Source organism: Haliaeetus leucocephalus, unplaced genomic scaffold (assembly GCF_000737465.1).
Source record: "Haliaeetus leucocephalus isolate CR32 unplaced genomic scaffold, Haliaeetus_leucocephalus-4.0 Scaffold668, whole genome shotgun sequence".
In the NCBI taxonomy this organism is placed as follows: Eukaryota; Metazoa; Chordata; class Aves; order Accipitriformes; family Accipitridae; genus Haliaeetus; species Haliaeetus leucocephalus.
The window spans coordinates 1,765,687-1,786,678 of record NW_010973104.1 but is presented as its reverse complement, the minus strand read 5'-3'; the positions used below and the strand labels follow the sequence as shown (position 1 = coordinate 1,786,678).

Below are 20,992 nucleotides of genomic sequence, written 5' to 3'. Positions count from 1 at the left end.
GAACAAGAAGTGGGGACCCAAGGATAGAGGTGTAAGTAAGGAAGAGTGAAAGGAAAATTATATGAGATCTGTAGGGCCAGAAGAGCCCCTTGCACTGCCCTCCTCCCTGTTCCGCTTCACCCCATCCAGGCAAACCGCTCTCCTGCAAATTTACTGCCTTGCACTTCTGCAGTACAAGAGTTGCAAGGTCCCTTTTAAGGTCCCTCCTGTGAGAAGATGCTCTGGTCCACAGCCTTTGGTACTCACCCAGGAAAGAGGTTCAGAAGATTATTTTTTGGGGGGCAGGGGGAAGGAAGGGTCTGGTAGAAGTTAAATGTGTCCCCCTGAAACCTGCTGTTTGCAACCTGAAGAAGGTGTTAGTTTTTTTTGCTAAAAGCTTGTCTGCCTTCCTCCCGATCCTATCAGCCCAATAACAAGTTATTACCTCCCCTTACAAGCCTCGCCTTCCAGCTTTCACTCTTGTGTTTTCCACATGTTTCTGCTTAGGAATCTGCAGTGCCTCCCCTGCTTCCCAGTGAAAGACACGCTGCTCTGAGCCTACCTCCATAAAGGCCCCTAATTCCATTAAAGGCCATTACAAGCTCCTCTCCCGCAGTTCCCGGAGGAGCGCGGGGCAGCGTATATCAGAGACCGCAAGAAAACAAATGGCCACTTTGAACAAATCCCAGGGCCGCTTGCCAAGCGGGGATTCCCAGCTATTTACAAACCGCCCTCGCTTCCTCCTAATAAAGAGGTAAAATGGAAGCAGAGAAAATATGCATTTTATAATCACCCAGATTTAGTCCTTCAAAGGATTTATTACAACCTTTTATTTTCATGCGTGGAAAATGTAATCTTATCTAGTATGCCGGCTGGCCCAGCTCAACTCACCGAATCGGTTTTACAGCAGAAAGCTATCAAACAGCAACCTTCGGGGGCACGCTGTGCCTGGGTGTTAAAGTTGCTCGAATGCATTAAAGCAGTTGAAACGTGCATTAAAATATGACACTAGGAGAGGAGGATATCTGTGCAATTAGCAATCTGATGTTTCAGCAGCTGCTTACAACGTCGATCCGGTGTATCAACAACGGGTGCCGCTGAGATTTGACGGGGAAAGGAAACAAACACACTAGCCATGCTGCTGCCACCAAAATCCCGCTTCCAAAGTGGGTTAGCACCCCGCTAGCTTGGGGTACGTGGGGTTTTAGCAGGGATCAGATGCAGGAGGTTGTAGGAGATAAATGCCTTGAACCTTGAATTTTAATTTATGCTGTTTTCAAGCAGCAGAAGCTGCTGGCGCTGGGGTGGTTTGCATCCCCTCTGCTACGCTGGGGAGCAGTGCCAGTGACATTCGGAGTTCAGCAAGCAAAATCCTATTAAGATAACGTCATGGCCTTTCTGTTTTACTGTTTGCAAGCCAGCCATAACATCATTAAATTACACAACAGGGAGGTGCCTGCTGCCAAGGAGCTCTGCTCGAGATAAGATGTGGGTTGAGCCGCTGCCAAAATTTGAGTTGATATGACAAGAAATTTGGAGCTGGTTCAAGGCTTGATTCGCACAAGACGTTGCAGCGTGCAGGTAAACACCGTGCAGGATTGGTCCCTGGGGCAGCTCTGCTGCTCTGATCCGGGGCACGGCGCTGGCCGTGCAGGTGGGGCAGTAATCCGGCACTGCCGGCTGGCACCGTGCAATGCCTGCGCAGGGTAGGGCTCAGCCGGGCAGCCTGGGGCTGAAGGCTTTTGGAGTAGCCAAATTTACACCCGTTCTTCCGTTCAGCGCCGACAAGCAGAAGACAAAATCTGGCAGGATCTGTAGATGAAGCTCAGGCAGCTGTTCGCAGGTCCTTGCTGTCCTTACCTCCGCCACCTCCTCCCCAGCCCTTTCGAGGGAGTCAGAAGCAGCCCGACAGCTAAAGGGGTTGACTTTGGGGGCTCGCAGTAGTAATTAAAATGCCTGTAATGTGAGGGAAATTTCGATAGCCAGTTACCTCTAGCTGCGATGGGGTGGATGAGCTCCAGTGGGGTTTGCAGGGAGGTGAGAAGGGTGGAGTTGTCCCCCCCCGAGGGAAGAGGTGTCCCTGGCAAGGTTGTAAGGGCTGGGTTACCTGATGGGCAAAACTGGAACCGAGAACACCAGGGACACTGGGTTGCTCAAGGAAGTTGCTTGTTTTGTGATGCCATGGCTGGACCAGCAGGAAAAGGGAGTGAGAAGAGTGAGCTGCGTCATAAAATGACACGCAGCCTCTGTAAGAGCACTGAAACCCTGCCTTGCCGGTCCCTCTGCGTCACCCAGCACGTCCCTGCCACGCTTGCCCATGCAGGTTTTGTCCCTCTTGCCCTTTTGCTGCTGCAGCTACAGAGGTTTGGTCCCGGGCTCTCCTGGACCACAGGATTCTCTGTGCTGTCCTGCTTGTGGATAGTCTGGTCTTCAGGTTACCCTCTTTCAGATCCTCTGGGGAGAACTCAGCAGCACCATCCTCACCTTGCCATTGTTCAGCTAAACTCCTGTCATCAGCATTAACGACCTTTTTCTCCTGCAGTGCAGCATCTTCCAGGCAGTGGAGATGATGCACAGCCAGAGCTCTGGGGGCTCAGCCCAGCCCATGACACACGGGGGCATTTAGGCAATTCTGTAGAAGTGCCTGGGCTGTATGTGCAGAGATCCTCACGTCACCCCATCCTCCAAGACAGGCCATGAGGAAGAAGTTACTTAAAACAAAAATTGTGCCTTAAAAGCAGCTTTCTAAGTATTTTCCGCTAGAGAAGCTTTGTTTCCATCAAAGGCTGCACAGAGACACAAAGCCTGCCCTGCCCTGGGATTCTGCCTGGCGCTCCAGTTCTGCTATTACTGCTTTCCCTCGCGGCTGCGTTTCTGGCATTGCTGACTTTCGGGGTCCCAGATGTATCTCGTCCATGTTGCAGCAGCTCAAGTACAAAGTGGCTCGGAGTTCCCGTTACTGGGATGTTCTCTGCAAAGGGATGGAGCAATATGTACAAGCACATCTCACAGTAATCTTCCATCCCGGCAGTGGCTTTGCACGTCTTCCCTGCAAAGGACTTTAGGTTAATACAGTCCCATGAGCGGTGCAACATTCGTGCCTCTCTAGTGCCTCTTCTCTTAGCCTGCCTGCATCCTTATAATTGTGAAGCGATGTATGTGCAGGGGAGATGAGATACCGTACCATGTCAGGCAAGTCTGTGACCTTCCTGCGATTCTCCAGTTTCCATAACAGCAGGATGTTTGTTTTGTTGCCATAGAAAACCTGCCCGTGCAGGTTTGCAGGGTACCGAGTTGTCACTACAACCGTTGCCTTCCAGTGAGCCTGAGAGGAGCCGCGTGTCCCCGAGAATAAATCAGATGGTGTTTCCTGCCACCTCCTCAGGAAAAAAAAAAGTGTTAGATTGACAGTTTTGGAAAGCGAAGTTTCCTATCTATCAACAGAGCAGACAGCAGCATGGCACAGTCACAGGAGCGCATGATCCCCTGCCTCCCCCAGCCTGGCAGCGGCTGCCCACAGGCTGCATTGCCCGGCTGCGGTGGGCAGAAGGATGGTTCTCATCCCCGAGGACACTGCAAATCTAGTACGTCTAGGGTGAGTGGTGGTGATGCCTTCAACATCAGACCAGGATCCGATCTCCCAGTTGCTGTGGGACACTGGTCCGTGCTTCCCTTCCCCAGGGAGGGCAGGGCTTCGCCGCTGCCAGCCCAGCGATGGGTTGCTGCAAGTGCCGAGCGGTGCAGCTGGTGGCCGGTGTTCCTCGCGGCTGCTTTTTCCCTAGCTGAGCCATCTATTCACCCTTTCAGCACGCTGGGGATGGGACACAGAGTTGTCAGGGATGCATGGGTCTTTCAGGACGCAGCCTCCGTGACCTGCTTTCATCTATCCCCCAAGAGCCTCCATCACGGAGAAGGGCAATCTTGCCAAAGAGAGATGGGAAACGGGCTCCCTGAGCGAGCGGGTGCCCTGGTCACGGTGCCTGGAGATTGCAAAGCACAACACGCTGTCTCTGCTGATGCCCCCCCAGCATCCCACTCCCTGAACCGTGCTGAGGCTCCGGGGGCAGTAAATGGGGATGGGGGGGGGTTCCTGAATGATTTCCTAGGGGACAACCTGACTTTGGCAGAGGCTGACGGGTGCTGCAGTGGGAGCAGGGTGCAGAGAGCTCTTGTGAAGCCGGTCTGCCATCAGGCCATCCAGGGGTCAGAAAGGACCATCCTGTTCCCAAGAGTATTTCCCGACCTCTCCTCTCCTCTGCCAGCAGCTGGAAGGCGTCAGCCTGCCTGGATTGCGGTTCCAGGATGGCAGTTCTCGTTTTCATATAACACAAATATATGTTTTCAGTCCTTTTGAATATCAAAGACACTTAAGGGAGCCCTTCCACCTGAGGAGAGAGGTCCTGCAGGTCGGCAGGTAAAGGTAAAGAGGTTGGTAAAGGCTGGGAGGACACGCGGCGTGCATCCTGCTTGTCCCCCACCGTGCTGCTTGGCAAGCCGTGGTGCTGGGGGACGGGCGGTGGAGGGGATGCGGCCGCGGGGAAGACTGCTCGCTGCCGCTCCCCGGGATGCATTCACTGTGTGCTTGTCCTAGGTGACACCGGGTCTCGAAGGCCAAGAAGGGGAGCTGCTCGTGAAGGGACCCTCTGTCTTCCGCAAGTACTGGAACAGACCCAGAGAAACAGCAGATGCCTTCACGCCCGATGGCTGGTTCAAAACAGGTACCACGACGGTTTCCCCGCAGCGTCCAGCAGCAAGGGAGGGGGGGTGAGCAGCAGCTCCGGTTCGTCCCCCGGGGTTCTCCGGCTGCTGGGGGGTGTTTGGAGATAGGGGGGGTCACAGCCTGGCTGGGGATGCACGCTGGGCGCGCTTCCGAAAGCCGGGCTTGGGGAGGGGCTTTGCTTGCGTTGGCCATAATTAGTCAGCCAAGTAATGGGGTATGTTTGGCGTTGCTTGGTTGTGAGCGTAATATACTGATGCTTAATGTTTTCTGGGGCCTTTAACTTTGCAAACGGGTGGGATTTAGCTTAACTTAGATGGGGACCATGTCAGTGGAAAACCCGCACTAAGCTCGGAGGCGCTGGATCCATCCTGCCTCCCCTCGCACCGCCGGCGTGGTGTCTGTGGGGCAGTTTGCCCTGCTGGTCGTGGCTGACTATTTAAAGACAAGGTGTGTAGGGTCGAAGCCGTAAGCACGGGCAGCACGGCTGCGTGGGATGGGCTGGGGTCGTGGGCTTGGCCACCAGCGTCACGAGGGAGCTTTTCAAGGAACCATCATTTTTCAGTCAGAAAGTACTAATGATGGAAAGCTGAACTTTCTGGGGAAAAATCACAGCGGGTGTCTTCAGTGTGGGAGCGGGTCAGGAAGGGGTTTTGAAATTGCCAGAACATTTTTCTAAAGTGTAAAGTCTGAGTCTTCCAAATAAAAAGACCTTTTAATTTGAAACCAAGGCTCATTTTATTTTTACATGATACATTATGGAAGTGCAAAAGAAATGTTTCTTCTTCTGTGTTTTCTCAGCATTTGCCTTTCCCTTTCAACTAAAAGAAATGTCTCTGCAACATAAAATGTTTCCAGGGGTGGGAACACCTCTGGTATTTGCTTCTTTCAAATCAAATTTCACCAGAAGGTAATACCCTAATTATAATAATACCTATTGCAGGTAGGTCCTGTGTGCACCTTGGTAGGTTTTATCAAATATTTGCAAACAGAAGAAAGATCCTATTATCCTGTGATAGCAGCAGATGCCATCAGGACTGTCCCTATCTGAAGCCGCTGTGGCTGGGACGGCAAGTTCTTGGAGGAGAACTCTTTACGGCTAATCCTGCCCATCATGTGGGATAACAAATTCAGGAGAGTACCAGGCTGAAGACTTTTCCCAAATGGAATAGCTGTGACAGGCTGTGAATAAGTTATGTGCTTCAAATTACGCCTCCCGCTCTGCTCATGGCATGGCGAGCGGTCAGAGACCTCCTTGGTCAGAGGTTCCTGTCCCCCAGCACCATTCTGCAATTTAGATTAAATACTAAACCAGCTGCAGGACAGGCTGGCAGGCTCTGGCCTTGGCTGCCGGTTGGTATTTCGGCGTGCCCACCTTCCTGCCGCCCTGCCGCCGGCTGGGAGCCAGTTGGGCAGCGGGGTAAATACAGGCAGCGCATTTGTCTGCCTGCACCGAGCCAAACCGCCGATTAATCTTGTGAGTGCAAAAGGGTGAAATGGCTCATTTCTGCCTAATAACACATACGCAGCTCCGACTTTCCCGTTCCCCTCTTTCACTGTGTGTTAGCAGTGCCATCAAGTCAGGAGTCAGGCTGGATTTCTGATGCCTTCTGTGTAATCTTATTTATTTATGGTTCTTGAAGAAGCTGTGATTTATTATTATTGTTATCCTGAAGCAGACGTGGAGCTGCCTTGCCGGCAGTGTCACCGCGGGTCCCCATCCCAGGCGGGTACCGCGGGCTGGGACTGGAGCATCATCAGGCAATGCCGGGTGCAGGGCAATCAGCTCTAAAAATTTTTTAGTCAACACTCCTGATGAATATTTCAGATGCAAAGGAATAGCGTGCATTAATTATTGCAAAGAGATGTCTTTAGGAGAAAATGATTTTGAAATTCAGTTTAATTTCATTGTAATGCGCTGCAAACAGGAAGGGAGTATGTGTGTTTAATTGGCTCTCGGGGGTAAGGCCGGGAAGATGGCATGCCTTTGTCACAGGCCATTAGTGATACAGACTGCATAATGAGAGAGTACAATCAGCTCACAGCTGCCGGCTCCTACGGGGAGAGAATGATATTAAATAGAAATCAGTATAAATTAAACTTAACCCTTTCACTAGCTGAGCAAAGCTCAGAGCTAGAAATAAGGGGGGGAGTGGAGACAGGCATGGGGGGTTCAGGCCAGGTCAGGGGGTGCCTGGCTGACCCCCCCCCCAGCAGCAGAGCCCTGGCCAGGCTGCCTCTCCGATGTCCCCCGCAGCTGCCTAGGGAGGACAGCAGGCTTTTAACTCTCTTCTCCATCCCGTCGCCCCACTCTTTGCCTTTCTTTCCTTTCGTTCCTCTCCTGACTGCTTGCTTCATCTCTCGTGGATGTCGGGTCGATGGGGCTATTTTTTTCCCAAGCCTCATTTAGCCAGCGGTGCCGTGAGCAAGCCCCATCACCCCTTGCCCGCCCCCGCCACAGCGACAGCCTTTAGAGATCACTCGGAGATGGTGAATGTCCCTGTGGTGGTAAAAAACCACTTCAGGGCACCGAGAAGGTTGTGTCCCATCATAGTGACTGGGATCTGGAGGGTGAATTACTCCCATTAAGCAGCAGTGGGTAACTTTGGAGTCGAGATTGTACAGGCAGAATCCAAAAGAGGCAAAGCCTGGCCGCTGCCAGTCTATAATCTGCTATATCTGCCATTTGCAGGTCATACAGGTCAGTGTTTTAAAGGTGAGGCTGCATGCATGCGCACGGTGCTCCTGAAACCCAGGCGATGGTATTTCTGACTCCGTGCTAGCGTTCCTCTCGCTGCCAGACCCTTGTGTGGGTCCCCACCAAGTGACCTACAGGTCACCAAAAGCAGATGACCGTGTGATTGCAGGCAGTGGCTGGGTCCCCCACGTCCCCAAGGACACGGGGAATGCGCACTCAGCTGTGGCAGGGATGAGGTTTGGAGTGGGTAAATTTGGAGACAGTGCGGGTAACTCCTCGGCTGTCATTGGTGATCTGAAAAACCAGCGGGTCAGCAAATGAAAAATAATTATTGCAAGGGGAACCCTGGCGTGTTGCTCATGCTGCACCTCATTGGGAATCCATCCCTGGAAGGGCACTGCTCTTGGGTGGCACTGCACAGAGCTGGGGCACACAGGCAGGGGTGTCCCGTGGTTGGCACTCGCCGTACTATTAAACAGAAGGCAGCGTGATGTCTCCGCATGCCGAGCACCGAACGTGGGCTTTGTGCGTACCCTCCCCGTGCGTTGCTGCCATCTCACGAAGTCGCATGTCCTACTGGCTTTGCTAAGTATGATCAGTTTGGGGGGGGGGTCTTCCTGGGTGGCCATCCTCAGAGTTTGCACACACCGAGCCAAGAGCCACCAGAGCTCGTTCCCTTCTTTGGTTTTGTGTTTGGAGTTAAGCTGGAACTGCTGCACGGGTCTCACGTAGTTTGAGTGCCGGTTCCCTTCTATCCCTGCCCCCAGAGTGAGGGATGATGCCCAAACCTTGCAAGGTACCTGCTGAAATGTTCCATCCGGTGCTTTTCTGGGCTGCTTCCCGCAATGCAGGGCTCACAAAGGAATCTTGAATTTTTAAGTCTTCTGGCTGCAGGTCATTTATTTCCCCAGTCCCTTCCTCAGGCCAATTCTCTGTTTCTGGCTGCTGTTCCTGTAAATTGAGTTATCGTGGGTTTTTTTTCAGAAAAGTATAGGAACCAAAAAAAGAGTCAACACTTAATGGCAGCAGCCATTTTCCTTTCTGATTGACAGCTCCTTTATCAAAATCCTCTTTTCTCCCATGAAACTGTCTTCCCCAAGAAAACAACCTCATGTGGAGCATTGGGGATGGTCATTCCCTCCATGACGGGAGACAAAAAAATAGCGCTGCAGACTCTGGCCACCAGCACTATCTCCACAGCGTGCTCCTGCAGCTCCCTGCTTGGTTTCTAGGGAAATCTCGGAAAGACCAGGCATTTAGTGCAACAATTGCAAACCTGTGTTTCCTCCCCCGGGGGCGAGAGGCAAACACCGTGTGTGTTCCATGCGGGAAGCCTGTGCAGGCATCCCTCTGCAAACATGCTGGTTTTGTGCCTCCAGTTAGAGAAGGAATGAGTATGTGTGTGTGTGTGTGTGTGTTATGGGAAAAAAAAGGCAGACAAAAAGGCGTGATGCTGCAGTGACTTTTTGATGCATTCAAGATCGTGGCTCTTTTGAGAAGCATGTGAACTTGTGGTGTTGCGTAGGTGATTTACTGTTGCTCCCGTCCCCTTTATTCCCTCTGATTTGCACCGTTGTCTGCCTATCTCTCCATCTCTCTCATTTCCATCTGAGTGAATTTGATTATTTTTATTGTATTAACGCTGTTGACAGAGCTGCTTAGATCAAAGTCCCCTCCAGCCATTTCCAGGGAGACTGCTGGGTATCCACCTGCTGTCATACATCCAAGCGGCACCGAGCCCTCAGAGACCAAGACAAACCCAAAGGAAAAATGCCTACGGCCGTCTCTCTCCTGTCGCTGCAATACCTTCCCAGCTGTCCTGCACCCTACGAGGTGAGAGGCAATCTCCGAGCACACTCACGTGCCGCTGAGCAGGAAGAAGGAAAGAAAGAAATAAGGAAGGAAGAAATTTTTTACGCTGAGGGTGGTGAAACGCTGGCACAGGTTGACCAGAGAGGTGGTGGATGCCCCATCCCTGGAAACATTCAAGGTCAGGTTGGACGGAGCTCTGAGGAACCTGGTCTCCTTGAAGATGTCCCTGCTCATTGCAGGGGGGTTGGACTAGATGACCTTTAAATGTCCCTTCCAACCCAAACTATTCTATGATTCTATGAGCAATTGCTGAGCAAACCCTGGGAGCCGGAGGAAAGCAGCAGGCAAACACCAGCTTCCCTCGTCATCCCGCTCCCTGATCTTTATTCGTCCGTCCCAGCCTTGCGATGCTCGTGTGGCTCAGGCTCTGGCACTGTCAGATTGCGTTATCTCTGCCCAGGAGGCAGCGGTCGTCAGGCAGCGAGTGGCTTCGGAGGCGTGAGGAAGGGGACAGCGGGTTTGGGAGCGTTGTGGAGTTGCACAGCGCAGTGCCAAGGCGCTACCCCTTTGCCCGCGTGTTTTGCTGCCTGCGCAGGGCCAGGCAGGGTTCTTTCTCTGGAGGAATCTGGCAATACAGTGGTGTGCACAGGGGGAGTGATAGGATCAGAAAGCAGACTTCTCCCTGAGGGAAGGCCGGCTTCCATTCACGTTTGCCCATACATCCAGAAAATTAGAATCTGGTGTATTCGGGGAGATTTATTTTCAATTACAAGTTAAGGCTGAGACATGAAATAGCACCAGGTTTGAAAGTAGTGCATAAATCCTGCAACAAATCCATGTATCTCAGCTCCATATAATAAGATTTTATTGATTGCTATATTGTATCTGTCAGAATAAAACTCTCTTAATGCATGCATCAGGATGGAGAAGATAGAAAGCTTGTTGGTAGTAGAATCTGATTCAAGAATCAATGCACTTTGATTAATATGTCGTTAAAAAAGTAAGAGTTATTTAACTTGTTTGATGCACATTTCAGAATGATGACTCATATCTTTTAAGTTTCTTTCCTTAAGCTGCATTTAAAAAAACAACCTTATAGCTGTTTTTCACATTGCTATGTCCTAGTTTATCACTGAAGTTTTGCTAGACCCTTTTATGCAGGTCACAGACCCCCCAGACTCTCACGAACAATAATTCCTATGGCCCAAAAGACTTCCCATATGCCATTATTGAAGGCCTTAGAAGAGAAGGAGAACAGGGTGGACCTGCTCTCTCTTTATTGCTTCTGGATGTTCTGCAGTGAAAGAGGGAGCTCCAGGGGGAAAAAAAAAAAAAAAAAAAAAGGTAGTTTATCGGGAAGAAGACATCATCAGGAGAAATGAGAAGCACCCATCAGTTCTGGCAGGCTTTCAGACGCTGCCAAGCTTGGGCAGTCGGCAGCATGCTGTGCATCTGTCTGTGCTTGCCGAACACGCCATCCTCTCAGCTCAGGCCTTTCCACTGTGATCTACAAACTCAGGCACCGAGGACAAGCCTTGGCTTAGCTGGGAGCATCCTACTCAGCACTGCATCCCAGGTTGCTCCAGAAATAGGACCTACTCTTGCTGCAGCCGTGACTCTCCAGTCAAGGGAAGAAGCCCAGTGATTCTCTCAGACCTGTTTCAGGGACCTCTCTGGTGTCCGTCTGTCCTCTCCAGCCTGAGCTCTCTGGTCCATAGCTGGGTAGGTCTGCTGGCACCAGCTGCAGATCCTTGCCATTCCCAGCCCCGGCTCTTTGGAGATTTCCACCCCACTGCTTCTGATGGAAAAGGCAAAGCTGCCTGCAGTTTTCCAGCGCAGAGAAATCTGGTGTTTGTAGGAAGCGCCCTGGGCAGCTCATCCTTGGCCAAACACAACCCATTCCTCCTCTCGGGCCGCTCTCCAAGGAGAAGGGGCAGGAGAAGTAGCAAGCGAGGTACACCCCGTCCCTCCGGCACAGGCTTTTTCCCTGGCACTTGCCTGTCCCCAGAGACAAGCAGGTGTTTCCCTGCCAGGGGAATTGCTTACATTCATGGGTGTAGCACTGACACCTGAAACAGAAAATACTTTAGCCTGATCAAGGCAGATTATAAATAGAAGTGCATCTAATTAGCATCCTAATCTGCAGGTTTTCTGTTTGTTTGCAGTGTCTTTCCTAGTCACAAATCTAGTTAATGCAAATTCTATTTTTAAAGAAATGATTCCTTAATTATAATGCGTTGCAGATGATGTGACTTACCGGTTTGGTAAGCCCACCGGATGAAGCGTTGGCTCCCTCCGAGGCTGGGCTGAAGGAGCTTCGTCTTGAGTCTGTCGTAGCTTAAACTCACGAGTCAGGCAGGGTGGCAGTGCTCACCTGCCTCCTCTGCCAGCAGCTTAGAACTTGGACCCACGTTCCCACAAATGAAAGAACATGAAAGGACACCCCAAAACACCACCAAGCATGCCCCAAACACAGCTCCGTGTGCTGCTTTGGGAAGGATATCCCACTGGATCTTCATGGGGCAGGAGCAGAGGCTGCAGGCACCTACCGGGCAGCCTCTCCGGTGAAGCCAGACCACCCGTGCGCTGGGCTCACGTTTCCAGCCCAGCCCTCATTTAAGAGGTGTTTCTAGAAGTAAAAACATAAAGATGGCATGGTGTAAAGTTTCCTTTATAATCTCAAAATGTTCCTTATATACACACACTTCTAACACCGTGAAGAGAGAATCCACTTTTTCTGCTTCCTGCTTTAGTATTTATTCTTTCTCTTCAGGGAGACAATATTGCCAGGTTTGCCCAATGGCTGGAAGTCTTAGGGTCATCAGGACACAGCAAAATTAAACCCTATGTTTCCTTGACTGCTTGCAAGGCTGATGTTTTCAGCAGTTCAGAGAGTGACTTGGGATTTTGGTAGCTGTAAATGAGAGCAGCTTTTGGCACAGAATTTGTTTACTCTCTACAAAGCTCTGCTCTAGTTGTATCAAACATCTTGGATGCCAATCCTTTACTCGTTTGAGAACCTCTGCTACACAGAGTCCAATTTTCAGAGGCGTGGAGCAATTGCACCCCAGCTGAGAGTTGGTGGGAACAGCAGGCACCCACATCTCCAAAATCCAGGCTGTTCCCTCTCAGCCTCTATTTGCTTTTACCTTTCAAGCTGTGCTAGGGCAGAGCTGCTTTTGCAGCTGGAAGGGAGAAGGGCTCATTCAGGTTCTGACCACTGGGAGTGACTCTTCCCTTCCCATCCCAGGGATTAATGCAAGGAGTCCTGGCCGGAGCTCCGGCTGGGTTATGTTGTAGAGACGTCAAGCTGGGCTCTGCAAGCCTGTCAGAAGATCTAGCAGGAGAATTGTAAGCCGGCAAGTGGGTTAAGAGGGGAAGTGGAGGATTGAGCTCAGTATGTGGTAAAGAAATGGGCTGAACAATCATCTTTCTCATGGTACTTGGCAGAGCCCGTTGGATCATTGGCAAGGCTTTCTTTCAAGTGGCTACTTACTGCTATATAAATAGCATGTCTCCTCCAGTGCAAAATTAAAAACGCCGTAGGGAAAGGTCAGTATCAAATCAGCTGAGTGAGATCCGTGAGCAGTCGTGCAGAGGACAGGACCATGGTCCTGTCGCAGGCACTGTCAAAGCATGTATTGTCTTGAGTACGGCTGGAACGGGGCCCCAGGGGTTTTCACTGGTCCGTGCTCATGGCCTGGGCACTGTGAAGACTAGTGTTTGTAGTGTCTTTACTGTCGCTGATCGCCCCATGACCACAGGGCTTTGGAAAGCCTCTTCAGCAGGAAGGATAAATGCTGCAGAGGGTTGTCTACAGCAGTGACTGAGAGGGTGGATTTACTGTACCCCAGAAGAGAGCATCAGGGTAGGAAAGGTAACGATTAAGACTGAATGTTGAAGCGATCACCCAAAATCCAAACAGCATTCAGTTTTGCAGATGCCAGACTGGCAACTCACTGCTCCAAATGAGAGTTGTGATCTATGTACAGACTGTTTGTGCTTCGCTCTTCGGTTCCTTGCCAAGCCAAGCCTGCTGCTGCCTGGCCTTATCCTGTTCAAGCTACCATGCCCAGCTCTTGGGATGGAGGTTTCACTCTGGCAACAATCTGGCAGGAGTTAAATCTGCTAGTTTGCTCACTCAGAGCTTCCATAGGAGCTTCACCTTGTAGAGGCTGAAGGAGGTTGGGGCAGAGAGCCGGAGCTGCTCGGCAGGGATGCTCAAGCAGTTGCGCTGCGGTTTTTGCGTTTGATGGTCCTGTGGGTCCATTTCCCAGCTGCCGCACACACTTGTCGTGTCCTGGTGGGCTTCTTTGCATGGCATCTCGCACCAGGAGCTTCCCCTAAAGCAGCACACAGGTGGGAAAGGCTGCTTCGCTGGCCATGGGGACGCCTGTTCTTCAAGCTTGTATGGTGATGGGGGTTATCTTCAGTCCTGACACTTGCCTGTCACCAGAGATGCCCAGCTCAAGAGGAAATTTGTTGAAAATAGGCCTTCCTTCCACCTTCGGCCATCTATCATTTTTCTGCCTTATTTTGCGTCCTCAACTTTCCCTTCCTCCTCATTTGCTGGGTTTCCCATTGCTTGAGGCACTCTGCTGGTGCCCGCACAATCTGTTTAGCTTGCTGAACGGTTTTTGGCGTTTGATTTACATAACCCAGCACAGCCGAAAGTGGAGCAGGGTCGGGGAATTGCTCAAATTGATTACAGCTCATAGGACGAGCCGGGTAACCAGTGGCCTGATTTCCTTCCTTCCTCAGCACAGGAAAGCGAGGGATCACTTTTAGCAGGCATGCTCCAAGGCCAGGCGTCATTAAGTGGTGAGGTTTGTGTTGGGTATTTTGTTGGGCTGGTAATAGTGCTTGAAGAAGAGCTGAACATCTCTGGCTTTGAGAGGCTCTTCACTTCCAACAAGAGTCCTCCCTCTGGGTTTTGCTCAAGACAATTGAGAACATATTTACTTACAACTAATGTTATTATGCTGTAAGCAAAAGTATAGGCTTCTGCATATTTAAGCAAACAATTTAAGGCAGATATCTTTCCTCCTATCCCACCGCTGCCTCTCTTAGTCAACATCCTCCCATCAGTATCTCTGTTTTATTTAATAATTTGTCTCACCAGAGACTGGGACAGGTCACAGCATGGAAAAGAAGAAGTAGTGCTCTCTTTAGCTAAGGTGTAATTGATCCCTCAGCTGTTCTGCAGAGGGCAGAAGCCAAAGCAGAGGTGTTTAGTCTTAATGTTTGTATTATTACAATTATTATTTTTAGCCGTGCACGCATGGTTACCGCGCTCTTCAAAGTTTCGCCAGCTGAGTGGCAGCCGTGTTCAGCTGGGCTGCCACACCTTGGAGCACTTACTTATTTATTAGTCTTCGAGTTTTCTTTTTCATCTCTTTGTCTGCAGGGATTTCTATAAATATTTAAATGCTAATGTGAAAAAAAACCCGTTTTTCGTTTTTACTTACCCATTTTCTTTTCTGGCTTGTCCTCTGGGCAAACCCATCTGCAGTAATTCTGGCTGTAGGCAGCGGGGGGGCTCCCTCCGCCCAGCCTACTTGTGTCATATCAGTCACCCATGAGTTCCTGCTAATGACGAGCGAACCTACAAAGTCTTGGCCGCCTGGCTTGCAGAAACGTTCAAAGGCTCGGCTGGTTTATCTGCTCTTTTCCATTAGAGGAGTATGGCACCTTTGGAGCAGGGGGTGCAGCCTGGGGAGTCTTCATCTGCCGCTTGTCCTTCGGGTCTGCGGTGTGCTTGGAGAGGCTCCTGGTCATGCTGAGCTACATGTGCAGACCGTACCCAGAACCGAGGGACAGCACCTCTGCCAAGGGCAGGCAGGACCCAGGGTGCTGCCAGTCATTGCCGAAGTCCGAGTTTTCTGTTAATCCATTTGGTGCTGGCCTCTCCTGGCTGAAAGCTGGTGCCCGGGACACTGCTGGCATATGTCGTGTGAGGGGTTCTGATGCCAGCCCAAGCCAAGGTTGGAGCAGGGACCATATGCAGCAATCCCCAAGGCCCCAAAACAATAGGATGGAGATGGGCCTTTGTATTTGCTAGCCAAAACCTGCTGGCCATTTGGGCATGCTGGGAAGCTCGTCTCGCAGGGGGTGGGAGAGGGTTTGGGATTTGGAGGGGATGCAGTGGACGATGCTTTCCGAGCTCCTCTAATGTGTCTGCAGACGAAGCTGAAGCTGCTAGCTCTGTTCATCTGTGGATTTCAGAGAGCTGCCAGCACCCCTGCCAGCCTTAAACCAGCCCTTTGCACCTTTGGGCCGAATCCTGCGTGAAGGCATGGTGCAGCAGGACAAAGTGACACAAGGGCTTCGTCTGCCCCTGCCTAAATACTGCCTTGCCTTCCCTCCTGTGCTCAGCAAAGCTCTCTGATTGAGCAAGGTCCCCCAGGAGAAAAGTCCTCTTGCGGGCAGAGGCAGGTCTGCGTGGTGGCCTGAGCCCACTCACAGCAGCCGGGTCGGGGTTGCAGAGCGGAGCGTGGAGGGGGAGATTTGCACCAAACAGGTTTCGGGACGGCGAAGGGAATATGATGTGCAAGCAGCCACGAGGGCAGACCCGGGTGCAGCATGGGGTCAGCGAGCATCATCCTGGCTTCTCACCCAGCTGTCTGAGAGGTACAATAAACTCAAAGGAACCTTTAAAAAAATACAAGTGGGAGGGGAAGGTCTCACTGATTTATCAGCCAAGACAAGGGGTAGCTGCATTCCTCATCTGTCCGGCAGCAAGTCCCTGACTCCCCCTGTCCCCTCGCTGGAAGCAGAGTGGGGGAGAGCACGGCTCAGGATTACTGGGTTGAAATCAGACTTGTCTTATCTGCAGCTTTCCCCTCCCAGGTACCTGGAGATGCTGCCAATGTTCCCGGCACCGCTCCATCTCCCTCTCCACCGATGCAACCACACAGCATGGGGAGGAGTGCCTTGTTAGCACAGCTCTTTGTGAGATGCCCTTGAGTGATTTTTTTTTTTTTTTTTCCAGGTGTAAATGCCAGGGGAAGCTGTACCAGTGCTTCACATTCTTTCATCTCGGCAGGGTTTTGCCCTTTCTCCCAGCGTGGCTCTGACAGCAGGCTCAGCGCTGCTGCCTGTGGAATACAAACAAACTTCCCTGTTGCAAAGCATGACAGGAATTCATTCCAGACTGGGGGTTTTTTTCTGATTTTCTTTTTCCCTTGTGCTGGATGCTTCAGGGGTCTCTGGAGAAGTTTTGAGAGTGGGGAGTCAGTTACTTAACCCCCTCTCTTCCAGGAGCAGGCAGCTCACAGCAGACCCGACAGCTCTCGCAGATGGGGAGGACTGCAAAGCAGCTTGAAGCTGCGGTGCAATTCCCATCCCCTGGCTGAGTCAGAGGAGAGGAACCGACACATTGAGATGTCTGCATCCCTCCATCTCTTAGTACCAGCCATTAGGGCAGTCGGAGGGTCTGTTCCCCGCTTGCTGAGCACACAGCGCCTGCCATTAGTGCTAATGGGAGTTAGGCACGCGCATGGAAAGGCAAGGATGCCCCTGAGCTACAAATCTACTTGGCAATTTTATTATGTAAATAAATGGTGCTTGCACATACACCTGCTGCTGCTGCTGCTCGTGGTGATGTTCATGGCAAGATACGTAAACAAACAGCGATTCCGTTCTAATAGATTTATTTCCTTTCTCGTGAGCCATTAAATTACCTCCAGATTTCACGCAGGTAGAAATCTGTAACAGCGTCGAAATCTTGCTCTGCCTCAGTGGACGGTGGCCCGCAAAGCGTGACAGCCACCTATTACTCTCAGATATGGTTTTGGGGGGAGGCATGGGAGCAACCGGTATCATCCTCGTTATATCGGTGTCTTTGGATGTCCGCACCTCCCGCCGGGGCTCCCACCACCTCCCCGTGCTGGGCTGAGCTCGGTGGCTGTGCAGCCCATGTCTGGAGGGCAAGAGGCCTCATCCAGACCCCTCGGGGCAGCTCCTTCATCTGACCAGAGGGTGAAGGGCTCTTCCCTTCCAGGGGGTTGAAGCAAGAGCTTGCTCTGGACCTTGAGGAGGCTTTGGGCTGGGGTTTGCTAGGAAACCCATCACCCCCGACCAGGCAGAGCATCAGCACCGGGGCTTGCCAGGCTCTCTTTCTGAGCTGCCCTGCCTCTTCGCAACCACAGGAGCCCATCTCTGCAGCTGCTGAGCCGTTCCCCTCTCTTCTGCTCCCGGGCTCCGCTGAAGGGTTTTGACAGCAAGACGGGTAGCAGATAGGTAGGGCTGCTGCCAGCGAGAGCGTTGAGGCGCTGCGCCGGTGCTGCCGGTGCCAGGATAGCTGCTGGTTCGAGAAGTGCGGTGCCGGCACTTCTCCCAGCGGAGACCTGGTGCCAGTGGCTCGGCTGGGTCGCTGGGAAAGGCTTTTGCACTGCACCCAGGCAGCACCCGAGCAAACAGGAGCCCTGGTAGATGCTGGGGAGGGGAGATGGTTTCCTCATGAATAATTGGTGCATTATGAATATGCATGAATTTTTTTGAAGAAGTTTCAAACTCTCCCCCTCAGGAGCCTTTGATGCTTTATTAATGATTGCGGCACACACCAGCCCCTCGGTACACCACCTCAGAGCAGCCCCATGCCCCTGCAGAAGCAGCCCATTTCTTTTTGGTCGTCTTTCATGAGCCCAGGGAAGGCATTTTGCTGGTCCAAGTGACCAGGCGAGGGTAGATGGACTTGAGTAGCCCTGAAGAGTCGCTCCACTGCTGTGACAGGCTCTGGAGGCAGCAGCAAGCCGGACTTTGGGAGCTCGGCAGGACTCACCATTGCGGTCTGCACAGGGTGGAAAAGGTGTGCAAAAGCAGAAGTTCAAGACTTCAACTCTATGCCCTGGATCAGGATTAATAGGAACTTCCTTGGGTCCTCTTGTAACTCAAAAGAGGATCCAAGAGCCTGCAGAAAGGATGAGATCAGGGGTTGGCTCTGCTTAACTTTGATACTGAGAGGCTGCCAGAGGAGCCCAGGGTTTTTCCCCCACGTTTCCCTGCTGAAGCGGTCGGGGATGTGAGGCAGCAGCAGGGGAGCAGAGGAGGAATGGAGCAAGCCTGGGAAAGCAGCCTGGTTTCAGAGAACATGTGTGCTGAGGGGCTGGGGTGGATGGGGAGCGGGGAGAGGTGACCAGCCTTTGGCAGCCCCAGCAGGAGACCTGTGTGAGCTGGGACACGCACTGCTGCACAACCGGCCTCTGCAAAGGAGCCAAAATCCAGAATTTCAGAAGTGCTAATTACTGTTAATTAGCTACAATTTGTGCTCGTAACCTCTGTTCTTAGCCAAGATGGCTGACAGCAGTGACAAACATTATTCATTTCCACGCAATAAATCAAGCTAAAGTTGCTTCTGTTATTTAGCCTATCATTTAGCATTTCATTAAATAGATATGTACACATACATCATCGTTGCCGAGGCTGTGTCAATCCCCTTCAGGAGCAAGGCTGCCTCTAATCAATCCCAGCAGCGCACCGTGCCGTGGAGAGGCTCCGGATTACCGTGTGCCAGGTTAGCATCTTGCTCAGCATCCATCAGCATTGGTAACTCATCAGCCGGTCGCACGCCCAATATTCAACCAGAGAGTTACTAGCAGCAATGGTGCCATTGCTCCTAAATGGAGATGTGGCTTGGAGAGACGAGGTCTGTCTTGGGTGGATGAGGTCAAATTCCTGAGTTGGTGGCTGACCTGCAGCCGTCTGCAAGGTTCCTGATGGAGGAAGCAAGCTTCTGCCAGGCTTTCCATCAGCTCCGGCATGGAAAAAACAGCAGCTGAGGGGCTGAGAGTACCGAGCTTGGGCTCAGAGCTGCTCTGCATCACCTTCCCTGAACCGCTTAATCCTTGCACGGCTGACAGAGGGGAGATAATGACAGGTTGTGGGAGCATTGCTGCCCCGTGCAATAGCAATAAGGTTGTAAGGGTGAAGTGCCCCACACGCTAGCACATGGTGGTGGTGGAGGGTGAGTAGCAGTGCTGTGGTTGCACTGTGTATTGGAAACGTCCCCTCTGTTTGCTGCTGGCCTCTGCTGAGCGGGAGAACGTGTTCACTTTCACGGTAGGCAGAAGTAGAGGAGAAGGTGTGGCATTAAAATGAGCCTGGAGCTACAAAGAGTAGCAAAATCTTGGCACTACAGTAAGTAATTCTGGGCACACCAGTTCTCATAGCACTGAGGAACCTGTGCGGCAGCGCAGAACAGCAGCTACTGCTCTTGTGCAGCCACAGCAGCGCTGGGCTCTCCAGTCTGTGCCGAAGAGCCTGGGGGTGCTGAGCAGGGCAGAGGTGGGAGCTTTCTGCTGGAGCTCTGCCAATCCATCCAAGCGGTCCAGCCTGGAGCGGGAGCTTCCTTGCACAGGACCCCGGGGTCCTGCATCTGGACCAGGGCACCTTGGGGTTCAGCCTGGACCCTGCTTTGCTGCGGCATTTTCTTACCACGGCAGCAGTCCCACAGCACGCTCGGAGGAGGACTTTGCCTCTTGCTGCTCCAGGGCTTTTCTGGTTGGGCTGCCCAGTCCAAGGGGCTAATGAGAGCCGGTCCGATTTGCCCACGCAGCACCACGCGTTCGGTGCCCTCCCTCTCCTAGTGCCCCATAAATAAATTCCCCTAGTCCATTCTAGCACACTGTATCAATCTTGTTTAATAGACTGGAAAGCTTATTGCATGGCGGCAGGTCGCAAGGAGTGTGGAGGTGATGGATTGCGCCTTCCCGGAGTTGAGCATCGTTGATATATAATGAAATATTTATGATTTATTCCAGCTAATAAACTGGAGTGAAGTGTGTGATGTATGTGAGCAGATGGGGGATCTATTGATGCAGTTTTCATTGCGTGGGGGGAGGGAAAGGTTTATGTCCATAACGGAGACTTACCGCACAGCCTCCCGTCCCTCTGCCCGTCAAGGTACGCACTTGGCCGCAGAGAGGATGGATTATCTAATTCCTATAGACAGCCTTTAGCTCTCGCCTCCTAATCTTTTGTCCACCCCACATCTCCACCCGTGGCTTTTCTCAACCACAAGAGCCTCTGGCAGGGGGAAGAAACTGTTTCTCTGAGCGTTGGGCTTGGGGCTGGGAGCCGCGCGGGGAGCTTGTGCCCAGAGGGATGGGAAGACAGGCCGCAGGAATGTCGCTGCCATGCCACGCTCTGCAGCTTCTCCGTCCCACTGTGTCTGCATTACCTACAAAAAAATAACTTCCGTGGATTTAGGAGACCAGCGAGACACTGAACTGCCCTGGGAAGAGTGAGGAAAACTTGAAACCCCTGAAAAGAAGTGCTTGTCCATGTGAGGCGTGATGGGCACGTGGAGCTTATCGCTTCAGGAGGCTTCCAAAGCCGAAAGCTTGGTGTTCAGACCGGGAAGGAGCATTTCTGTGTTCTGCTGCTGGACTGTGTGTAACAGCCCGGGACGGACCTAATCTGCAGGCAGGAACCTGCTCCTGCCCAGCTTCTCTGGAAAAGCTGTGCCCAAAGGCAGGGGGACATGCCTGCCAGCTGTGGTCCCACAGCTGCCTTTGAGTGGGCAGGGTGGCCGTCCCCTGCATGCCCCCGTTCAGCTGTGGGCGCTGGTGAAGTCTGGCCCGGGGACTTAGACTCGCTCCCGCAATGCCCCGTTCAAGCAAAGGGGGTTTGAGCCCCCAGATTTTTGCTCTGCTGTCCGAACCAGCGCGAGTATCAGGATCAGGGCTCAGGTTCTTCAGGCTGTTGGACCATTCCTGCCTGGAAAATAAATCATTGTCCTCATCACCGAGGTGTGTCTCTTTGCCAGAGGGTGAGCTCTGCCTCAG

At 52.1% G+C, this 20,992-nt stretch overlaps 1 protein-coding gene across 4 annotated transcripts in view; it reads left to right on the top strand.

Moving 5' to 3' along the window:
• ACSF3 (acyl-CoA synthetase family member 3) overlaps positions 1-20,992 on the top strand; it is a 66,510-nt gene that overhangs the window by 32,521 nt on the left and 12,997 nt on the right. For all 4 annotated transcript variants that reach the window (XM_010579572.1, XM_010579571.1, XM_010579569.1 and 1 more), the window contains one exon: positions 4,571-4,697. In XM_010579572.1, the coding sequence (XP_010577874.1) occupies positions 4,571-4,697 (127 nt within the window). The remainder of the gene's footprint in view (positions 1-4,570; positions 4,698-20,992) is intronic.